This window comes from Eurosta solidaginis, chromosome 2, assembly GCF_040869045.1.
Source record: "Eurosta solidaginis isolate ZX-2024a chromosome 2, ASM4086904v1, whole genome shotgun sequence".
Lineage (NCBI taxonomy): Eukaryota > Metazoa > Arthropoda > Insecta > Diptera > Tephritidae > Eurosta > Eurosta solidaginis.
In genome coordinates, this window is record NC_090320.1 from 104,268,951 (window position 1) to 104,290,985 (window position 22,035).

General features: G+C 39.3%; 1 protein-coding gene across 6 annotated transcripts in view; it reads right to left on the reverse strand.

Annotated features, from left to right (window-relative positions):
* The window catches only part of LOC137240117 (neurotrimin-like), a 2,444,277-nt gene that overhangs the window by 1,832,937 nt on the left and 589,305 nt on the right, over nucleotides 1–22,035 (reverse strand). For all 6 annotated transcript variants that reach the window (XM_067766054.1, XM_067766050.1, XM_067766051.1 and 3 more), the window contains exon 3: nucleotides 9,151–9,257. In XM_067766054.1, coding sequence (XP_067622155.1) covers nucleotides 9,151–9,257 — 107 coding nt within the window. The remainder of the gene's footprint in view (nucleotides 1–9,150; nucleotides 9,258–22,035) is intronic.

Genomic DNA, 22,035 nt, shown 5'->3' on the forward strand with positions numbered 1-22,035 from the left:
TGAATATAGACTCTTATTAGACCTAAAGGAAAATCGTTGTCTTCCAGAATTTTCGTAATGATTTCTATATTTTTTCCATGGTATATCGTATCACTGATTGATAAAACTCTCTTGATAAAGTTTTTGGCTGTGTTGACTATGGTTGATTTGTCGTGCTTTGAATAAAAATTTATCAATCTGCCCGATGCAGTGGGTCTTTTGTACCAATCAAAGGATAACTTATTATGCTTTCTTACTACCAGCGTATCTAGATATGATAGTAATCCATCTTTTTCAATTTCCAATGTAAACTTGATAGTTCTATTGTAGCTGTTTAATAGATTTATCATGTCTTCCACCGCATTCGTTTTCACAATGGCAAACAGATCGTCAACATATTTTGTTAGCAAACGGGGCTTTTGAGACGCATCCTCTTCAAATTTTGTTAATAATTCCTCCATTACTATGTCTGCTATGACCAAAGAAGCCGGTGACCCCATCGTCATTCCTACACGCTGTTCATATATTTTATTGTTGACTTTAAAATACCTATTTTCTTTAATACAAAAACGTACGACTCCCAAGAACAGTTCTTTGGCCAGAGTTGTATGGGGTTCTATCAGATTCCATTTGGACGATATAATTTCGAAAGCATGATCCACAGGAATACTGGGAAATAGGGAAACAACATCGAATGATACTAGACTCTCATGGTCAAATATGTGCGTGTCATTACTGTATATTTTTTGGATGTTTACTTTTTCGGTTCTATTGCCTTCTTGTACTTATGTTTAATATTGTAAAATTAGTCGACAAGCTACACCCAAGAGTGTAAGTTTATAAATAGGTTTTTATATTATTTATGATTTTAATGTTTCATGTTTGTTTTTTACAGTCTTGAGAATGACCTCAGATTGAGGTCGAAATATCGACTAAATAAAATTTAAAATATATACATATATATAAAATCTATGCGGGTTTTAATCTGAATATATATTTATATGGCCTCGAGCTCGTTAAATATTTAAAATCTATAAATCTAAGGCCGAAACTAATCAGAAGATAATTAAAAATTGTTTTTATTTATTTAAAAATGGAGGGTGGGACCGTGTGTAGAAGTCCACGAAAGTGGGGAAAGCTTCTGACCGCCATTCACCTGGGAATGGCCAAAGCGCTTCTTTTGCATGCGGTTCAAGCAGCTCACTACTGCCGGTCGCTTGCCGTTTAGCGGTGAGCTAATGTGAGAAGGCGACAACCTGGCTAGGCCACTCTGACATAATCGGTTTAAGGGCTAGCCGGGGGAGATCTCATCGGCAGCGTCTGTACACATCTAGGTGCGGCTGCAAGCGGGCGTCTGTATTGGAGCAAGCGGCTCGCTATATAAACGTGCAAGTAATATTTTCACCCCCGCTGAGCGGGTTGTGCGCTGGGCTTGGGACCCGCCACGTAAAACTATACTCCAATGAAATATAACAACAAGCCTCGGATAAATACACTCTCTATTGATGACGACCATGGCAAACATTTGAAGGACAATGAATTGAGGGCATGCACCTGGAAAGTCCGCTCTCTGAATGGGATTGGTGCAGATGCCCGGCTGGTTGATGTCCTCGTCAAAGCAAAATCTGACATCACCGCCATCCAAAAAATGCGTTGGACGAAGCAAGGAGGAAAGAAGATCAAAAAATTTGACATCTATTTGAGTGGCCATACGAATAAGCGCAGTTTCGGCGTCGGATTCGTGGTGGGAGAGAGACTTTGTCGCCAAGTGCTAGCGTTCACGCCTGTGGACGAGCGTCTTGCCGCTATCCCAATAAAAGCAACATTTTTTAATATATCATTCATCTGCGCCTATGCGCCGACAGAGGAGAAAGACGATGAGGTGAAAGACATTTTTATAAACAATTAGAACGCACATACGAGCGCTGCCCCCGTCATGATATCAAAGTCGTGCTTGGCGACTTTAACGCCAGGGTGGGCAAAGAAGGTGACGGACTGAGGCTCATTGACTTTGCCGGTGCTCGAAACATGGTCATATCCAGCACGAGGTTCATGCATAAAAATATACTTCAAGCTACATGGCTGTCTCCTGATCTAAATACTCGCAATCGGATCGATCACGTTGTGATAGACGGACGGCATGCCTCCAGTGTTTTAGATGTGCGCACGATCCGAGGACCTAACATCGAATCGGACCATTATCTCGTTGCAGCCAAAATACGCATCCGCCCCAAAGCGGCTAAAACCAAGAAACAAAAACCACAAGGAAAGTTAGACGTCGTAAAGCTTCAATCACAATAGACTGCCAATGATTTCGCAACTCGACTCTCACACCTGCTCTCTGAAAGCACAACTCATCCTGAAGGAATACAGGAGCAGTGGGAGCATATCTCCAAAGCACTTCGTACTGCCGCCGAGGAAAAAAATGGTTACCGGCGGCCACGAAAAAACAACTGGTACGATGAAGAATGCCGCGTTGCAACCGAAAAAAAAGACGCTGCCTACAGGGCGACCTTGTAACTGATGTCCAGAGAGTGCTTAGATTATGGAGGGAATACTTCTCTGCTCTCCTAAATGGAGGCAGCAATTCACCGCGCAGAGATGAAGAACCCGATCCCGCAATCGATGATGATGGAATATATGTCCCCCCGCCCGATTATGACGAAGTTAGAATAGCAATAACCTGCGGAGCTATTCAAGTACGGCAGCGAGGAGTTGGTAAGGCGCATGCAGCAGCTTCTTAGCAATATATGGGCGGAAGAGTGCATGCCCGACGGTTGGAATCTAAGTGTTCTTTGCCCAGTCCACAAGAAGGGGGATACTGCAAAATGCACCAACTGTCGTGGAATCAGCTTTCTCAGTATCGAATATAAGGCCCTTTCAAGTGTATTGTGCGAAAGATTGAAGCCCACCGTGAACCGGCTGATTGGACCTTATCAGTGCGGCTTCAGACCTGGTAAATCTACCATCGACCAGATTTTCACAATGCGCCAAATCTTGGAAAAATCCGTGAAAAAAGAATCGGCACACATCACCTCTTCGTCTACTTTAAAGCCGCCTTCGACAGCACGAAAAGGAGCTGCCTATATGCCGCTATGTCTGAATTTGGTTTCCCTGAAAAACTTATACGGCTTTGCAAAATGACGTTAAGCAACACCATCAGCTCACACAGAATTGGGAAGGACCTCTCCGAGCCGTTCGAAACTAAACGAGATTTCAGACAGGGTGACCCCCTATCGTGGGATTTCTTTAATTTGATGCTGGAAAAAATTATACTAGCTGCAGAACTTAACCACACTGGAACAATATACTATAAAAGCGTGCAATTACTGGCATATGCTGATTACATTGATATCATCGGCCTAAACACTCGCGCTGTTAGCTCTGCTTACTCCAAACTGGAAAAAGAAGCGGTAAAGATGGGTTTTATGGTGAATGAGTACAAAACGAAGTACGTGCTGTCATCGAGCAAAGAATCAGCGCATATGCGCCTTGGCAACCACGCTACTGTTGGCAGCCATAATTTCGAAATAGTAAAAGACTTCGTTTATTTGGGAACCAGAATCAACACTAGCAACAACATCAGCACTGAAATCCAGCGAAGAATCAATCTTGCCAATAAATGCTACTTTGGACTAGGTAGGCAATTGAAATGTAAAGTCCTCTATCGGCGAACGAAAATCATACTCTACAAGTCACTTATCGTACCCGTCCTGCTATATGCGACAGAAGCATGGATCATGACGACAGCAGATGAAGCGGCTTTGGGAGTGTTCGAGAGAAAAGTTCTTCGAAAGATTTATGGACCTCTACGCGTTGGCGATGGCGAGTACCGAAGAAGATTTAATGATGAGCTGTACGAACTATACGCAGACATTACATAGTCCAGCGAATTAAAACGCAGCGGCTGCGCTGGCTAGGCCATGTTATGCGAATGAAAGATAATGCTCCGGCCCAGAAAGTGTTTCTATTGGAACCCGCCTATGGAAGCAGAGGTAGAGGGCGGCCCCCACTCCGTTGGAAGGACCAGGTGGAAAACGATTTAAACTCCCTTGGTGTGACCAATTGGCGCCAGTTGGCGGAGCGAAGGAGCGACTGGTGCGCCTTGTTGGACAGCCATAACCGTTTAGACGGTTAAGCGCCAATTAAGTAAGTAAGTTATTTGAAAAACGTAAGTATTTACAGATAGAATTTATTTACAATATTTAGAACGAAGTTGATTATAAATTTGTGTATAAGTGTCCATAATTTTGTAGGCTTCCTCATCCAGACGCTCTAGGTGCGAGCAATTGTAAGTGTCTGGGCCATCTGTGCTATTGGAATTCGACCAAACACAATTTTCGTAATGTTCATCGAAATGATTCTTTATTTTACTTAACTTATCTCTATACTAAATTTTTGTATGAGTTTCGAAAAGTCTTTTCTTCTGCTCTTCGGATAAAATATGTTCAAATTGTTTCAGAAAATTAAATATGAAATATCTTTTTAATGGTAGGCTTTTTATATGTTAAGCACATTCAGGTGAAGCATAGTTGGATATAAAAACGAATTTTTAACCATTTCCCCCCACACTTATACACTTTAGAAATATGAGAGGTCATTTAAAAATTTGGGGCTCTCATTTAAAATCTGAGCTCGATACTCTCCAATATTGATAAACGTCTAAGCTATTTTTTTTCTTGCGGGCAGAATATAAAACAAAAAGCTCTAAGCTTTTTCTTATAGATCAGCCAGAACACAAACCGGAATAACGTATAATGAGTTGATAGGGTGAGACATGCTCCGAGTTTTTCTATATAAAATGCAAAAAGCTTCAAGCTTAAGAATGTTTGTGCCTAAATGTAAGCATACAAACTTACAATCTAATGAAGTACGACATGTGGTTTTATTTACTTATATATATATAAATATGCTTCAATGTTGGACAGTTTAGGTTTCTTATCAGCATGCTCCGAGTTTTTCATACCAAATGTAAAAAGCGACTTAAAATCTAATAAAATGTCAAACCAAATGTTCAATCTGCCCCTGCAGGTGCCCGACAGGTCCGTTTTGCAGACGAGAAAAAAAGGGAGCTGTACTACAAGTGCCCATCGGCTCCTTTTTGGAGACGAGAAAAAAAGGTGTTGGGGTGGGGGAGCAGTCGCACGATTTCTTGCTGGGTTCACAAAATTCTTTCACGTACATACATATGCGTCAGTACGTATACAAGACAAAGGCAAGCGGCTCTTTGCAAATCTATGGGACTCTTTAAAAACGCTTGGGTGAAGTCTAGGACTCATTCGAAATATGAGGGGATATTTAAAAATTTGCGGCCCTTTACAAATGAAGGGCCCCCTTTTAAAATCTGAGCTCGATCCTCTCCTGAACGGCTAAGCTCTGCTAAATGCAAAAAGCTCTAAGCTTTTTCTTATAGATCGGCCAGAACACAAACCGAAAGAAAGGATGCGCCTAAATGTAGGCAAAGAAATTGTCTTGCTGTTTTGCGGTTTCATATGTATGCGCCTAAATGTAGGCAACGAAATTGTTTATCGTCACATATATGTGTGTCAGTGTGTACATACTTTTCCTTTCTCATTTTTCCTTTCTCCATTTGAGCTAGAATCGGCTTTTCCATACTACTTACAGCTCCGCAGTTGACCCACGCCTTTCCCGCTTGGTCGATCATGTGCACCTCTCTCCTTCTCTTAATCTCGCACAATCTAATTGGGACGTCTACGGAGCAAGCTTTAAGGGATACGCCCTTTTTAGCGAGTTCATCCGTTTTTTTATTTCCATCTATACCCATATGCCCTGGGACCCAATATCGATGTACGCTTCTCCCTGTCCCAATTCTCTCTAGAGACTGCTTACACTCTAACATGCATTTAGGTGCTGTGCTATGCGAGATTATTGCCTTAATTGCTGCATGACTGTCAGTATAAAAGTTAACACGGTTGCAGCTTAAGCTATTCTCTTCCAGGGTTTCTACTGCTTTTGTTACGGCTAATTTTTACGCTTGGAAAACGCTACAGTAATCCGGCAACCTGTAGGACCTGTTTATTTCCGGATCAACACAGTATACCGCAGACCCTACTCCTTACCCTACTTTGGTACAATCTGTGTACACATATGTCGCCTCGTTCGCCATTTGAGCACCCTTGCGCCAACCGTCCACCTCTATTGTGGCCTTAAGATCTCCCTCGAAGCGCAGATAGGGAATCAGGTAGTCTGTTCGTCTTGTGATTGATGACACTATATTACTATGGCCATATGTTCGGTGCTCAAGCTGACCGAGGCACCGAACCTGGTTGCAGTTGGCATACAGTGCAGCCATCGGGGTTGGTTTCAGGGCTCCCGTAATGCTTATCATTGATAGTCTGCATACCCCCTTTAATTTTTTAAGGTAGGTTGTTTTTTGTATGGCTTTCCACCAAACAAGAACTCCATAGTATAGAATAGGGCTTACAATCGCTGTAAAAACCCAATGAGAAGGGAGGGCGATAAACCCCACGTACTCCCCAGCATTCTTTTACATGCATAAAGTGCTGTTGGGGCCTTCTTCACCTTCTCCTCCACGTTGTGCTTCCACTATAGTGTAGTGTCTAGGTTGATTCCTAGATATTTTGTGCAAGGTTTCTCCTAGGTTATGCCTGGTCTAATTTGGGACCTTGAACCTCTTTATAAACAAGACCATATCCGTCTTCTGCACGTTGACTTTCAACCCGACATTAGATGCCCAGGTATGAATATCCCGAAGCGCCCGATCCATCAAAGAGCTAATCGTTGGAAGGCACTTAACACTTATGAAAATTGCAAAATCATCTGCGTAAGCCGTAAGTTTAACGGATAACTCATCGAATCGCCTGAGCAGTTGGTTGATGACCAGCGTCCACAGCAAAGGTGATAGCACCCTTCCCCTGTCCACTGATTTCGTGGCCTCGTACAATCGCAATTGTGATGTAATCTTCCTGCAATTTAACGTACATTCGATCCATATGGTTAAGGCTGCATGTACTTTAATGTAATTAAGACCATCCATATTCGCCCATTTAGAAACATTGTTGAAAGCAGTGTTTAAAAAACTGCGGTCGGAATAGTAAAAGTCACCAAAATTTCGATTTTCATAGACTTTACTGTTCGTCGACTTATTAATACGAACACTTGCTTGGGCTTGCGCTTTTGAGAAAAAACAACAGTCTCAGTTCTAGAACATGTAAAAAACGAAAAGCGAAAGAAATGCAATGCCGTAAACAGTCGCGCCTTCTTATATTTAATTATTGATATTACTGCGGCTTTCCTCAGTGGGCACAGTCGCTGTAAAATCAATAGTGTTGATTTTAACAGTCGCAAAAGCAGCAGTCGTGAAATATGAAAATCAACGCTTTTTGCAAACTGCATGCGACTAATATTTTGCGTTTGGTTATAATTACTGTTTACTAAGACGAGGCGCCACAGCGTCGTACGTAATACGCTGTACATATGTATGTACATGCATTGTTTTCTTGACACAGCCATAGAAAATTTACCCCTTTTTGACCATGAGGATTTTTAACTATCATTTTACTTTATTATTTATTTATTTATATTTTAATCAAAGACAATTACCTACATGAATTTAAATTTAAAATGTTTCAAAAGTACATATTTATGCAAAAATATCTCACATATTCTATTTTTTTAATATACTTGAATTGGAAATGCATGTATGTACATATATATATAAAAAGCGTTGATTTTCACATTTCACGACTGCTGCTTTTTGCGACTGTTAATTTCTGCGACTGTTAATTTTTGCGACTATTAAAATCAACACTATCGATTTTACAGCGACTGTGGGCACTGAAGAAAGCCGCAGTAATATCAAAAATTAAATATACGAAGGCGCGACTGTTTACGGCATTTCATTTCTTTCGCTTTTCGTTTTTTGCTTGTGCTAGAACTGCGACTGTTGTTTATCTCAAAAGCGCACGCACAAGCAAACTCAAATAACATGACAGCTCACGCAGTTTTTTAAACACTGATTGAAAGTCCCGGCAATCTCTAAGAATAGAGTGTCACTATTATTGATGTTCAATTAAAGTTTGAGCTACAGCGAGCAAGTTATACAGAGAGTGGCAAACGTTTAACCAGGGGATATGGCAGATTACGCGCAGTAATGGAAGCGAAAAATCGGGATGTATGCATTTAGGTATCGCCTGTAATCTTTTAAGGTACTATTCATAAGGTCAGTGTTTAGCTATTTTCTCCGTGCTGTATTATGTTGTGGAGAACGGGAGCGACGCTGCCTAGTTGTATCTATAATATGACTTAAAATTTCGAGAAACTTGAAAGGTCTGTGCTCTTTTTGTCCATTTATTCACTATTCCTGAATAATATGTGCTGAAAAATTTCGAACAAGTATCGAGCTGCGGGATGCCCGGTATCTAGATCTCGAATTTGTGGCGGTATATTTAACAAATTTTAATGTTAATATATAACAACAACAAAATTTTATATTTATTTTTTTTTTGTAGAAATACTTTCAAATATAAAATAATTTTTAGCATCTGGATAAGAAAAATGCCTCAATTTGTTTTCATTCGCTTCTGGGAAAAATTATAAAAAGTCAGATCTTGTAGTACTGGCGTCAGTAGAGGGATAATGAGTTTCGATTTTTTCGCTGATAAACTTTGAATAAGGCGCTGTTAAATAGCGTAAGCTACAAGTGACACAAATATATAGGTGTGTCATAAAATATTTAGTTAGTATTACGCCGGCTTGATTCTGATATATACAGTAATATTTAAAAAAAAATTAGTACATGCATTTAGTATTCATATGTCCAAACGCTATTGCTATTAGAAATTACTGAACTATAACGAAGTCCAATGACTTCAAAATAAATTTTTAAAATTATGTCTAATCCAAGCCTAGGTACACTCTTAAAGACAAAAGTATTAAAAATACGTTCCAATTTCCAAAAAGTGGGAAATATCGATGCTGTTGCCCAATCGCTTTTCACGAAAACTAGAAAAAGCTCACGGTTTCTGATGCACGAGATGGCTTGTAGTTGAATGGTTCGAGGACTGTGTTTTAGATTTTGGACCACTTTAAAATTTCCTACATTGCTATCAGGTGTTGATTTTACATTGATAACCCATTCGACCTTTGTGCCAAATTTTCTATTAATAATCATTCAATGATTTTACTCACCTTATATGATCCAAGATTTCTTACAGAACAACGCAATTTAACATTTCGTCCAGCAGGTACAGTTACGTTTTCGATGAATTCCGTAAACTCGGGTTCCTCAATAACAGCTATAAATAAAAGCGTTTAATGCATTTTTGTACATAGTATTGGAATATACAACATATATAAAGTAAAGATATTTGGAGTTAAACTTCCAAGTAGAGATGACAGATCGAAATTAAGGGAATCGAGCTCAATGGATAATTTTTATTTCCATTCCACCAGGTCTCTTATTGTCTTTTCTGTAACTGTTTAAAATACGAGCCTCGTTAGTGCTTGTAAAAGAGTCCAAAATCAAAATTTATGAAACCGTATACCTTTATATAAATTTTTTTTGCCACTTTTTCGTTCTTGTTTAGAATCTTTTTTACCAAACTTTGAAACTTAAAAACAAATAAATAAACTCTTTGACTGATGTTGTTTTTATTTTTATTTTCGGCCTTTTAAAAAGTTATATCAAGAAGAATTTCCGAGCTCTAGGCCACACATAAATATTAATAATAAAAATTCAATTAATTATACCATATATGTTGTATTTATTTATTTTGTCGATATTTCGATTTCAATTAGAAACCATCTTCAGGGCAGTAAAAAATAAATTTTTCTATGTATAAAAACCACAAATGCACAAACATAATCTAACACTTACACTTGTGAATGCAACTCGTCGACTAATTTAAAATTTCAGTGCAGAACACAGAATATCATACACAGAAAACAAAGATGTATACAAATAATAAACAGTAATAATAAACAAAATATCTGCTAACAACAACGTATATATTAACTTGTCGGACACCCTCAGCATTATTGTTGCTAACTTTTCTTCATTACCAAATGTCTGTATGCGTGAGCGATGTTGTCGGTGTCGCTCTTAAAATTCATGCGTATGTCATTAGGTGTATTGATAATATGTAGCATTTCGAGAGTGTACCGCTTGGAATATTGTTTTTATTCTTGCAATATTGTAACATTCTCTAAGTCCGGAGAGTGTCCCGTGGTCTTGCAATGTTGCGATAAAGCCGTTCTGTTGTCGCTAGAGTGGTCGCGATTTTTGATGTTCGATTTGTGAGCGGAATCCTTGTCTTTAGTTTTGATTTAGTAGTACCCACATATACTTTGTTGCATACGTGGGACCCGTCGCCATTACATTTAATTTTGTATATTACGTCGGATTTCTCGTATTTTTCGATTTTGCTTTTTGTATTGCTGTATATTTGTTGTAGGGTATTTTTATATTGGAACGCGATTTGAAATTTTTCTTTGTCATACATGTTTGAATGTTTTATTCGGTTAGACAAACCAGGTACAAATACGGCAGTCTTATATATTTTGTTTATGTTTTGTTCTTTATTTTTATTCGTAGCGTAAAATTGTTGGATATAACCATTAATAAGTTGGATCGGAAACTCGTTGTTTTGAAGTATTTTTTTGATGATGCTTATATTTTTCGGGTGATATATTCTATCGCTGATAGAGAGAACTCGCTTGATAAAATTTTTGGCAGTGTTTATTATTATACTCCTATCATGTTTCAAGTTAAAATTTATTAACCTCCCGGAAGCCGTAGGCTTTTTATACCAGTCAAAGGTTAGGTGGTTGTTATTTCTTATTACTAGCGTGTCCAGAAATGGCAATATTCCATTGTTTTCCATCTCAGATGTGAATTTTATTGAGTTATGAAATGAGTTCAAGAGGCCCAGCATTTCTTCAACGGAATCGGTTTTCACAATAGCGAATAAATCGTCAACGTACTTTGTGAGCAGACGAGGTTTGTGCCGCGATTCTTCCTCAAATTTCAATAGTAATTCCTCCATTACTATATCGGCTATTACCGGTGATGCTGGGGACCCCATAGGCATACCCGATCGTTGTTCATAAACTTTGTTGTTGTACTTAAAGTATCTGTTATCTTTTATACAGAAGCGTAAAACACTTAAAAAGTAGCTCTTGGTTAAGGGTTGTGTGGGGTTTTATTTGGTCCCATTTGGAGGATATGATCTCTAGGGCATGGTCTACTAGGATACTAGGAAAAAGGGACATAACATCAAATGATACCAGACTCTCATCATCATAAATATATGTATTTTTAATCTTATTCTTGAACTCAATCGTGTCTTGAACATTGTACTTGGACTCTTTAGTGATATTTTTCAGGACATTAACAACGTATTTACACAAATTATTCGACGGAGAATTAATGGACGAACATATAGGTCTAAGTGGAGTTCCTTCTTTGTGGATCTTTGGTAGTCCATACAATCTGGGCGCATTGACCGTTCTGCTCATTAGTTTATATTTTTCTTTTTCATCTATCATTTGGTTTTTAAACAGTTTATCTACGATCTCGTTATTCCTATCTTGCAACTTATTAGTGGGATCACGTTTTAAAACACGGTATGAGGAAATATCGTTAACTAATGTTTGCAATTTTCTATCGTAATCGGATTTTTCCATTACAACTGTTAGGTTTCCTTTGTCTGCATGGAGAACTAACAGATGGTTATTTTGTTTGAAGAATTTCTTTGTCGTTTGTAAGGTATCTAAAATATATTTATCACGCACGCTAATGTTTGTTCTATTGAGATGGTCCCGTATTAATGTAGTCAAATTGTTCCTCTCAATCTCCTGTTGCTCTTTGTCTTTGATCGTCTGTATAAAGTCTTCGCTGTCTGCGATAAGCTTAAATAAGGGAAATTCTTTATTAGTTGTTGGTATGGAGTATTTCGGTCCCAGGGAGAGAATCCACTGTACATCCGTCGGTATACTAATATTTGTGGTATTGTGAAATCACTCGGGTACATTTTGTATGTCAAGTAATTGGGTTTGTTTTTCTTTGAGCCTCTCAAATTTGTTTATTTGTATTTTTCCAATTTTGGCTCTGAGGTTTTGAGACAATACTCTTTCACTATCAAAAATACCTTAGAGTCCTCCGTGTTAAGCTTTATTTGTAATCTATTGTTTAATTTATTTACCTCTCTTCCTTTTTGTTTTTGTAGATCGTGCTTAATTTTAATAATAAGATTTATTAGTTTTTTCTGCACAGTAGCCAAGTACGTTTCTATTGAGTTGGTGATCTTCTCTGATATCTTTCCGTTGTTGGTGTTGCATTTTAAAATGTACGAGATGTTCTTAGTAGCATTGCTAATGAAGTTGGGTATGACACCACTTTTTCTGCATCTCATAAAGTTCTGGATTCATAAAGTTTCTAGTGAGATGCAGAAAAAGTGGTGTCATACCCAACTTCATTAGCAATGCTACTAAGAACATCTCGTACATTTTAAAATGCAACACCAACAACGGAAAGATATCAGAGAAGATCACCAACTCAATAGAAACGTACTTGGCTACTGTGCAGAAAAAACTAATAAATCTTATTATTAAAAAAGGAAGATAGGTAAATAAATTAAACAATAGATTACAAATAAAGCTTAACACGGCGGATTCTAAAGTATTTTTGATAGTGAAAGAGTATTGTCTCAAAACCTCAGAGCCAAAATTGGAAAAATACAAATAAACAAATTTGAGAGGCTCAAAGAAAAACAAACCCAATTACTTAACATACAAAATGTACCCGAGTGATTTCACAATACCACAAATATTAGTATACCGACGGATGTACAGTGGATTCTCTCCCTGTGACCGAAATACTCCATACCAACAACTAATAAAGAATTTCCCTTATTTAAGCTTATCGCAGACAGCGAAGGCTTTATACAGACGATCAAAGACAAAGAGCAACAGGAGATTGACAGGATCAATTTGACTACATTAATACGGGACCATCTCAATAGAACAAACATTCGCGTGCGTGATAAATATATTTTAGATACCTTACAAACGACAAAGAAATTCTTCAAACAAAATAACCATCTGTTAGTTCTCAATGCAGACAAAGGAAACCTAACAGTTGTAATGGAAAAATCCGATTACGATAGAAAATTGCAAACATTAGTTAGCGATATTTCCTCATACCGTGTTTTAAAACGTGATCCCACTAATAAGTTGCAAGATAGGAATAACGAGATCGTAGATAAACTGTTTAAAAACCAAATGATAGATGAAAAAGAAAAATATAAACTAATGAGCAGAACGGCCAATGCGCCCAGATTGTATGGACTACCAAAGATCCACAAAGAAGGAACTCCACTTAGACCTATATGTTCGTCCATTAATTCTCCGTCGTATAATTTGTGTAAATACGTTGTTAATGTCCTGAAAAATATCACTAAAGAGTCCAAGTACAATGTTCAAGACACGATTGAGCTCAAGAATAAGATTAAAAATACATATATTTATGATGATGAGAGTCTGGTATCATTTGATGTTATGTCCCTGTTTCCTAGTATCCCAGTAGACCATGCCCTAGAGATCATATCGTCCAATTGGGACCAAATAAAACCCCACACAACCCTTAACCAAGAGCTATTTTTAAGTGTTTTACGCTTCTGTATAAAAGATAACAGATACTTTAAGTACAACAACAAAGTTTATGAACAACGATCGGGTATGCCTATGGGGTCATCAGCATCACCGGTAATAGCCGATATAGTAATGGACGAATTACTATTGAAATTTGAGGAAGAATCGCGGCACAAACCTCGTCTGCTCACAAAGTACGTTGACGATTTATTCGCTATTGTGAAAACCGATTCCGTTGAAGAAATGCTGGGCATCTTGAACTCATTTCATAACTCAATAAAATTCACATCTGAGATGGAAAACAATGGAATGTTGCCGTTTCTGGACACGGTAGTAATAAGAAATAACAACCACCTAACCTTTGACTGGTATAAAAAGCCTACGGCTTCCGGGTGGTTAATAAATTTTAACTCGAAACATGATAGGAGTACAATAATAAACACTGCCAAAAATTTTATCAGGCGAGTTCTCTCTATCAGCGATAGAATAGATAACCCGAAAAATATAAGCATCATCAAAAAAATACTTCAAAACAACGAGTTTCCGATCCACCTTATTAATGGTTATATCCACCAATTTTACGCTACGAATAAAAATAAAGAACAAAACATAAACAAAATATATAGGACTGCCGTATTTGTACCTGGTTTGTCTAACCGAATAAAACATTCAAACATGTATGACAAAGAAAAATTTCAAATCGCGTTCCAATATACAAATATACAGCAATACAAAAAGCAAAATCGAAAAATATGAGAAATCCGACGTAATGTACAAAATTAAACGTAATGGCGAGGGTCCCACGTATGCCACAAAGTATATGTGGGTACTACTAAATCAAAACTAAAGACAAGGATTTCCGCTCACAAATCGAGCATCAAAAATCGCGACCACTCTAACGACAACAGAACGGCTTTATCGCAACATTGCAAGACCACGGGACACTCTCCGGACTTAGAGAATGTTACAATATTGCAAGAATAAAAACAATATTCCAAGCGGTACACTCTCGAAATGCTACATATTATCAATACACCTAATGACATACGCATGAATTTTAAGAGCGACACCGACAACATCGCCCACGCATACAGACATTTGGTAATGAAGAGAAGTTAGCAACAATAATGCTGAGGGTGTTCAACAAGTTAATATATACGTTGTTGTTAGCAGATATTTTGTTTATTATTACTGTTTATTATTTGTATACATCTTTGTTTTCTGTTTATGATATTCTGTGTTCTGCACTGAAATTTTAAATTAGTCGACAAGTTGCATTTGTGATTTTTATACATAGAAAAATATATTTTTTACAGCCCCTTACTTTATGAATCCATAAAGTTTCTAGTGAGATGCAGAAAAAGTGGTGTCATACCCAACGTCATTGGCAATGCTACTAAGAACATCTCGTACACTTTAAAATGCAACACCAACAATGGAGAGTTATCAGAGAAGATCACCAACTCAATAGAAACGTACTTGGCTACTGTGCAGAAAAAACTAATAAATCTTATTATTAAAATTAAGCATGATCTACTGTTTAGGCCCATTGCCTAACTTTTACCTGATTGACGGCGCCCCTCCCTAATGTTTTAATAATATTTCCAGCCACCCACACTCACGCCGCATTTGTGCGCATGCATGCACATGCATGCGTTTCATACACATGCACGTGTGTGTGTGCAGGTTGTCAGCACCCATGCACGTATATGAGGGAGTGGTTGTATGTGTGGCCTTTCCCCTCCTTAACACCAGAGGATTTTTCGCGGCTTAGCGGTTGTCCTCAACGGGATAACCGGCCTCTTTCTCGATTTACCGCCAACCAGCACACATCGCAAGGATCACCATCGTCACTTAAAACACCAAGGTAATATTGTAACCACATTGTATATTTTCCTTCACTCTAAATTAAATATTATATTATAACGAGGAAATTCCTCTTTGTGTTCTTATTTTTTTCTTTTGAGCGAACCATCCACTCGAAGATCGACCCGTGTGCGCCTACCCACTGCCGGTTTCAGACGCACCCAGGCCGAACATTGTCCACGCATGCCGGCCGATGCACCTGCCGCTCCCCTTGCGGTACGCAACGTCACAGTCCGCCAAGGATCACCGACCGTGAAGAAGAGGAGAAAAAAAAAAACATAGCTAATTATATCTAACTTAACATAACGCCGGCCAGTCCGCCGGCTTGGCGACACGCACGATGGTTTGCGCAGTGTGCGAGCTTGGTTGCTGATGCCTCGGTCATTCGGCACTTTCCCGTTCTGGTTCAAGGCCTGAGCCAGGTTTGCCTAGAGCTAGGGATTGCGAAAAAAATTAAGAAGATAGATGTGTTGATATTTCTTGCCGTTTATTACAAAGTCATTGGAAATGAATAAGCATAGAATTTTGTATGAAGAAAATTCAATAAAAATAACTTATTGTAATGATAAATGATTGTAAACCCACACCTCCAGTGGGAATTCATACAAGTGGCGAATTTTAGATAAAACGTTCACAATAGTGAACAGCTTCGATCACCTGTTCAATAGCTGTTCGATTACTTAAATCATTAGCTTAAAAGTGGTTTTCAAACATTTTTGTAGACGACTGGTATATTGTTTTATTTACATAATTTAAAATGCCTGCATAGCTGGTTACTCAAATTTAATCCATAAACTTGATTTTAGAAATGAGTGTTAATATGTAGTCTGATTTTCTGTATACAAATTTAAGAAAAAGCTGATTTGAAACAAAGGTGCAATTCATGGCACTTCAATTTAATAACGGCGAACACAAGAAAAACAAACCTTTCTTCCATTCTCTGGCCCTTCGCGACAGCTGTTCTCCCTATCAGCTATGATTTGACATGTAGGTATGGGAATGGAGGGATAGAAAGATTTTTCGCTTGTACGAATTCACAATGCACACCTCTTGCGACTGTGTACACCAGAAATTCAAAAAAAAAAAAAACAATAAAAAAGGATAAAAAGTGTAAAAATTCATGTATTTCGGTCGTTACCGAACATTTTGATGTTAGGCCTTCGTTGTGCCCGAGAGTACCCAACCGAAGATGGTACTCTGAGCTAACAACGGGCCAAACGTGGTGGGCAGAATCCCTGGGAGTATTATCTCGGCATATATATCTGTACCTAGGACGAGGCGGATCGGGGCGGATGAGTAGAACTGCGGGTCCGCCAGACGAAGATGTGCGTACGGGGCTGCGATGGCACTGTCGATGCTGGTTGTGGGTGTCATGCGCCGAAAATTGGATACGACCGCAGCATGGGTCGCAATTCTTTTGTTTTGGCCGTGTCTTCCTCTGATTTATAGTAGGCATCCTGCTTGCCCGCCAATGTTTCTGGCAAGGAGTTGGAGCTCCTGGGCGAGCTCATCTGCTATCACGGTGGTGGGGGAGCATCCGTCAATTAAGGCACGGACGAGGTGTAGCCGCCCCTAGCTTCTATCTTCACGACCGCGGTGGGTGTGATCGCTACCGTTGGTATCATGGTGGCGGTGGCTGCTGAATGCTGGGCTACGAGCCCTGACCGGAAGGCGAACACCGTGGTGAGCTGCAGCGTGTTGCCTCCGTGGCTGCGATCTTGTGGCTGATGTCGTTGGGGCAGGCGGAATGTCGTCTCCGTTGGGGGTTTCTGGGTTTTCGGCGAAGAGAGCGGGTCTCCGCTCGGCCGTTATATGTATGGCGCTGTGCTTTCGCTGTCCCTTGTTGGAGCCGCTTCCTCTCGTGCTGCAGAAGTGGTCGAAATGATTTGGCTGTAGGCGGTATGGTCGGGCGAAGAGACCGCGTCTCCGCTCCAGTTCGGCTGGCATCTCGGTTTCGGGGTCGACGAAGAGGTCCAGTCTCCGTTCCAGCGTCCGACGCATATAACGAGATTGAGTCGTCTATCCGCTCTCGGGGTGAATCTAGCTCCTCTTCCACTTGGACGCTCCATGGCTTGGAGCGGGCTTCTCGTAATAGCTGCTCCTCTTTGTCGATCGAGGCGATGTGCTGCATCGTGTGGTGCTTCCCGCCGCACCGTTTGCATCGCCCTTGGCTTGGGCACGCGTTAGAGCGGTGATCAGGCGCCAGACAATTTCCGCAGTAGCTTTCGCGAATGGTAACGTAGAGGCGCTCTTCTGGCCTTTTCGCCCGAAAGGCTGAGCACAAGCGGATAGGGTGTCGCTCAAAACACACTCGGCATTCCGACGAATAACGCGCTGCGTTCGTGGCAGCATTACGTTTTAAAGCGGCAAAACGACCCATTTTCCTGAAAGGAGTGAAATAGGTTTCAATGGGTCGGGTCATTGTCAAAGTGCAGGGGCGAGTGGTCCCTAATTGTATTGTTGAGATTTGGGAATTTTTAGTATCGCGTGCGTAGGGGGCAAACATCTGTAGCAGTATAAAAATATTCATATTTGGCGCACATCATGTGCATGGCCTCTTTCCATGCACGTTATGTGACTGGGTCGTTAGTGCCTTATTTTGTTTATTTTTGTGTCACCCGGTAGCGTTTTAGTTAGCCACGGGCACACTAGTGCTGTAGAAAAATTAGCATTTACGATTTTTCGGCTCGCACATTCTGGTACCGAACCGGGTAGAAAGGGTATAGCGTGGGTTCTTCTGAGTCGCTGTTATTTGTGTTGTTGGTGCTAAAACCCAACAACTTTCCTGCCCGCCACAAAAAAAATGTTTGGACAGCAATATTGTATGCTATATAAAAAAAAATGTTCGTTTGGGAAGAGGGGAGAGATGTATAAGATGTATAATTTTTTATTTGTTTGTATTGCCCTTCGCTTATTTGTTCAATCGTTCCCCAAGTAGGCTTGGAGTCCTGTTTAATTGACGGCCTTTAGCAAATGATACGGTTCCCGAAGGATATTTGGCTCCGATACCGATTTGTGAGAAACGGGTTTTTGGGTACCCGTTTGCCTCCTTTTATGCATCCCTAATATAATGTACATTTACGGGGTTATTCTGTGTACTTGACAAATTGTCAATAAGTTGACAAGTAATCAAGATTTTTATCAAGTTGACAAATATTTCTATTCTGTGCATAGCTTGACAACTCTAAAAAGCTCTACGACCTGTGTTTTTCACCATATTGGGGTGAACTAAATTAGCTAAGCGTAGAGCAGTTTAATGTGAGTTATAAGTGAGTAATTTGATGTGCTTGTAAGTGTATGAGTCGTGGCACAGTGGATGACGTACCCGACTCACACGTTTGGGGTTGCGGGTTCAAAGCCCACTGTAAGCAGGCATTTTTTAAATTTATTATTTTTTTTTATTTTATAAATTATTATTTTAATGGACTGTATTTTATTTTCATTTAAATCAACGGTTTAGTGCAACAATCGCGAAATGGAAAAAACGTAAGAGTTAAATATTGTTCTTAATTTTTTGTAACAAATATTTTAAAATCATAGTTTTTTCAAAGAAATCAAAAGTGGAACGTGCTACGCATGAACAATTGGAGCGATATGTCTCATTTTATCCTTCTAACCCCGAAATTGGAATAGGAAAAAATAATCCGCTGGCTTTTTTGGGGGTCATTTCGGCAGGGCTTTGGGGACTCCCTCGGGGTCATTTGGGGATCATTCTGGGACGGGTTTGGGGACTCCCTCGGGGTCATTTGGGGGCCATTCCGGGATGGTTTTGGGGACTCCATCGGGTCCTCCCGGGGTCATTTAGGGGTCGACATAACCCCCAAATAACCTCGAGGGAGTCCCCAATACCATTCCGGAATGACCTCGGGAGAGTCCCCAAAAAGATACCGGAACGACCCCTAAATGACGCCAGGAGGACCAGATGGAGTCCCCAAAACCATCCCGGAATGCCCCCCAAATGGCCCCGAGGGAGTCCCGAAAACTGTCCCGGAATGATCCCCAAAAGACCACGAGGGATTCCCCAAAACCTCTCCGTAATGATCCCAAAATGACCCCGCTGTAGTCCCCAAAGCCATGCCAAAATTACCCCTAAACGACCCAGAGAGAGTCCCCATAAACATCCCGGAACAACCCCCAAATACCCCAAGGGAGTCCCCAAAACGACACAGGAACGACCCCCAAATGACCCCGGGAGCACCCAATGGAAACCCCAAAACCATTCCGGAATGTCCCCCAAATGACCCCTAGGGAGTCCCCAAAACCGTCCTGAAATTACCCCCAAAATCCCCAGAGGATCTTCCCACAATAATAGCAAAAGTAATAAATCTTCCATTTTCTCTCGATCGCACAATAACAGAATTCTAATTTAAGTTTATCCGTATAAATTAAATTATCAAGAGCGTTTGACTTATTGACAATTTGTCAGCGAAAAGGCTTTTTATTTTTTACATAGAATAGCAATTACTTGATAAATTATCAAACTTGACAAATAAGCAAGATGGTGAATTTGTCAAGTGCACAGAATAGGGCTGTTAAACTCGGCATATATATGTACATACGTTGGTATAAGTATATGGACAGTCAGTGCACGGACTTTACCGCATTGGTAGGTTTCTAACTTTTCTCGCCCATTTTCATTTTCTACTACTACTACCACCGAGGCCCAAAATCTACAAATATTTCAGTATTTTCGCACTGTAAACGTATACTGCGATAATTTTAAAGTATTGAATTGCCGAGCCCACCCAAAAAACATTAGGAGGCGATACTGACCAAATCAATTTTGAAAAATTTGTGAAGAACTTAAACAGGAAATAAATTTTTGATGAAATAAATATAGTAACTGAGCACGCAAATATTTTCTGCGCTATTTTTCTCAGTTTTTTTTTTTGTGTGTGCGAATACTTCTCCGAATAATATGCCGAAATCGGTTATTTCGTGGCAATATTTTTGGTTCATTGGAGAATTGTTGTGGTAGTTAGACGTTTTGGTATGTAATTTATTTATTTTACAATAAATTGGGAATTTTTTGGTACAAATATAGACTGCAGTTATTGTTTTCTTGAAACTTCTACTACCATTTTCCGTCTACCAACATTTTGCCTTTTCAAAAAGGTCCGCGCACTGGTAGATATACCAGACCAAAAAAGGCGAACGTTCCTACGCACAAACGTACATCTCTCTGAATTGAAGCAAACGGTAAATGGATCGTTCGATTCATGGCGCCGTTTTTTTTTCATTCTTTTCGTTTTACGCGTGGTGGAGTACGCTTGCTGTGAAAATTGAATTCGTCGTACTCGTGGGCTTTACAAACGGCAAGGAAGGAAAAAATTCCTTTTTTTTAATACAAATATAATTTTTGTGCGCTACGCTATACACAATTTGAATCGTTCAACAAAATAGCGTTAAAAGGGATTAATACGGAACTACAAGCATTAAATAGCGAAACTGTGATGAACAATAATTGGTTTGGTGGATATGTTATGTTTGGCGCTGGATTGTCTGTCGGATTGGTGAATCTATTTTGTGGCATTGCTGTTGGTATTGTTGGATCGGGTGCGGCGCTGGCTGATGCTGCAAACTCAGCATTGTTCGTAAAGATTTTAATTGTAGAAATTTTCGGTTCTGCCGTTGGACTTTTTGGCTTGATTGTTGGCATTTATATGACTTCCAAGGTGAAAATGGGTGATAAGAAAGATTAAATTACATCACAAACTCAGAAAAGGAGGAATGTATTATCAATATACATATAAATCATATTAGCAAAGACATACGCATACCTGTCTAAATTAGTCAAAAATTCCAGCAAAACAACGAACCTGTTGTTACGTATGGATCATGGTATGGATATAATTTAAACAGTTTATTAACTTAATAATCTTTTAAAGAATCAATAGATTATGCAAAATTCGTCGCATATTCTTAAAAATGTAGACAGCTCATGTGAAAGTTTCGTATTTTATCACATGTTAAATTGACGGGATAAGACTCCTAAAGCAAAAAGGTTATTAATTGAATATTTTTTTCATTAATAAAATATTGGTGGTTTTCGTTTAAACAGCTAAGATTCTACCTAAACTCTATTTTAAAAATTTAGCAAGAATCTTAAGTCAATACATCCGAATAAGATTTAAACGTGATAAAATAGGAAATGCGGACCTAAAACTCATTCCATTTTTTCCATAAATATTTTTCGTTACTTAATTTCTTTTCTAATTTTTGGTATGTGCAAATAAGCAGCAAACTGCTGAAAGCCAAAATATTAGAAGTTAATTTTAAATCTTAATATACAAAACATAACTAAAAAATTAAATAAAGGAAATTACCTACATCAAGAACAACAGCAACAACAAAAAACAGCTACCACCACTGCTGCAGCCTCTGCATGGATGGATAAGTCAAGGGATGTCGCCAGTCGTACCAGCACAACCACATCATCGGGTAACTTAGATGCCGGTGCATGCAGCAGCACTAGTTCAACAACACAAATTTATCGTTTAAGTTTTCATAACTCCAAAGAGGGTTTGTTGCATAGCAGCAGCATTAGTAGTAGCTCCA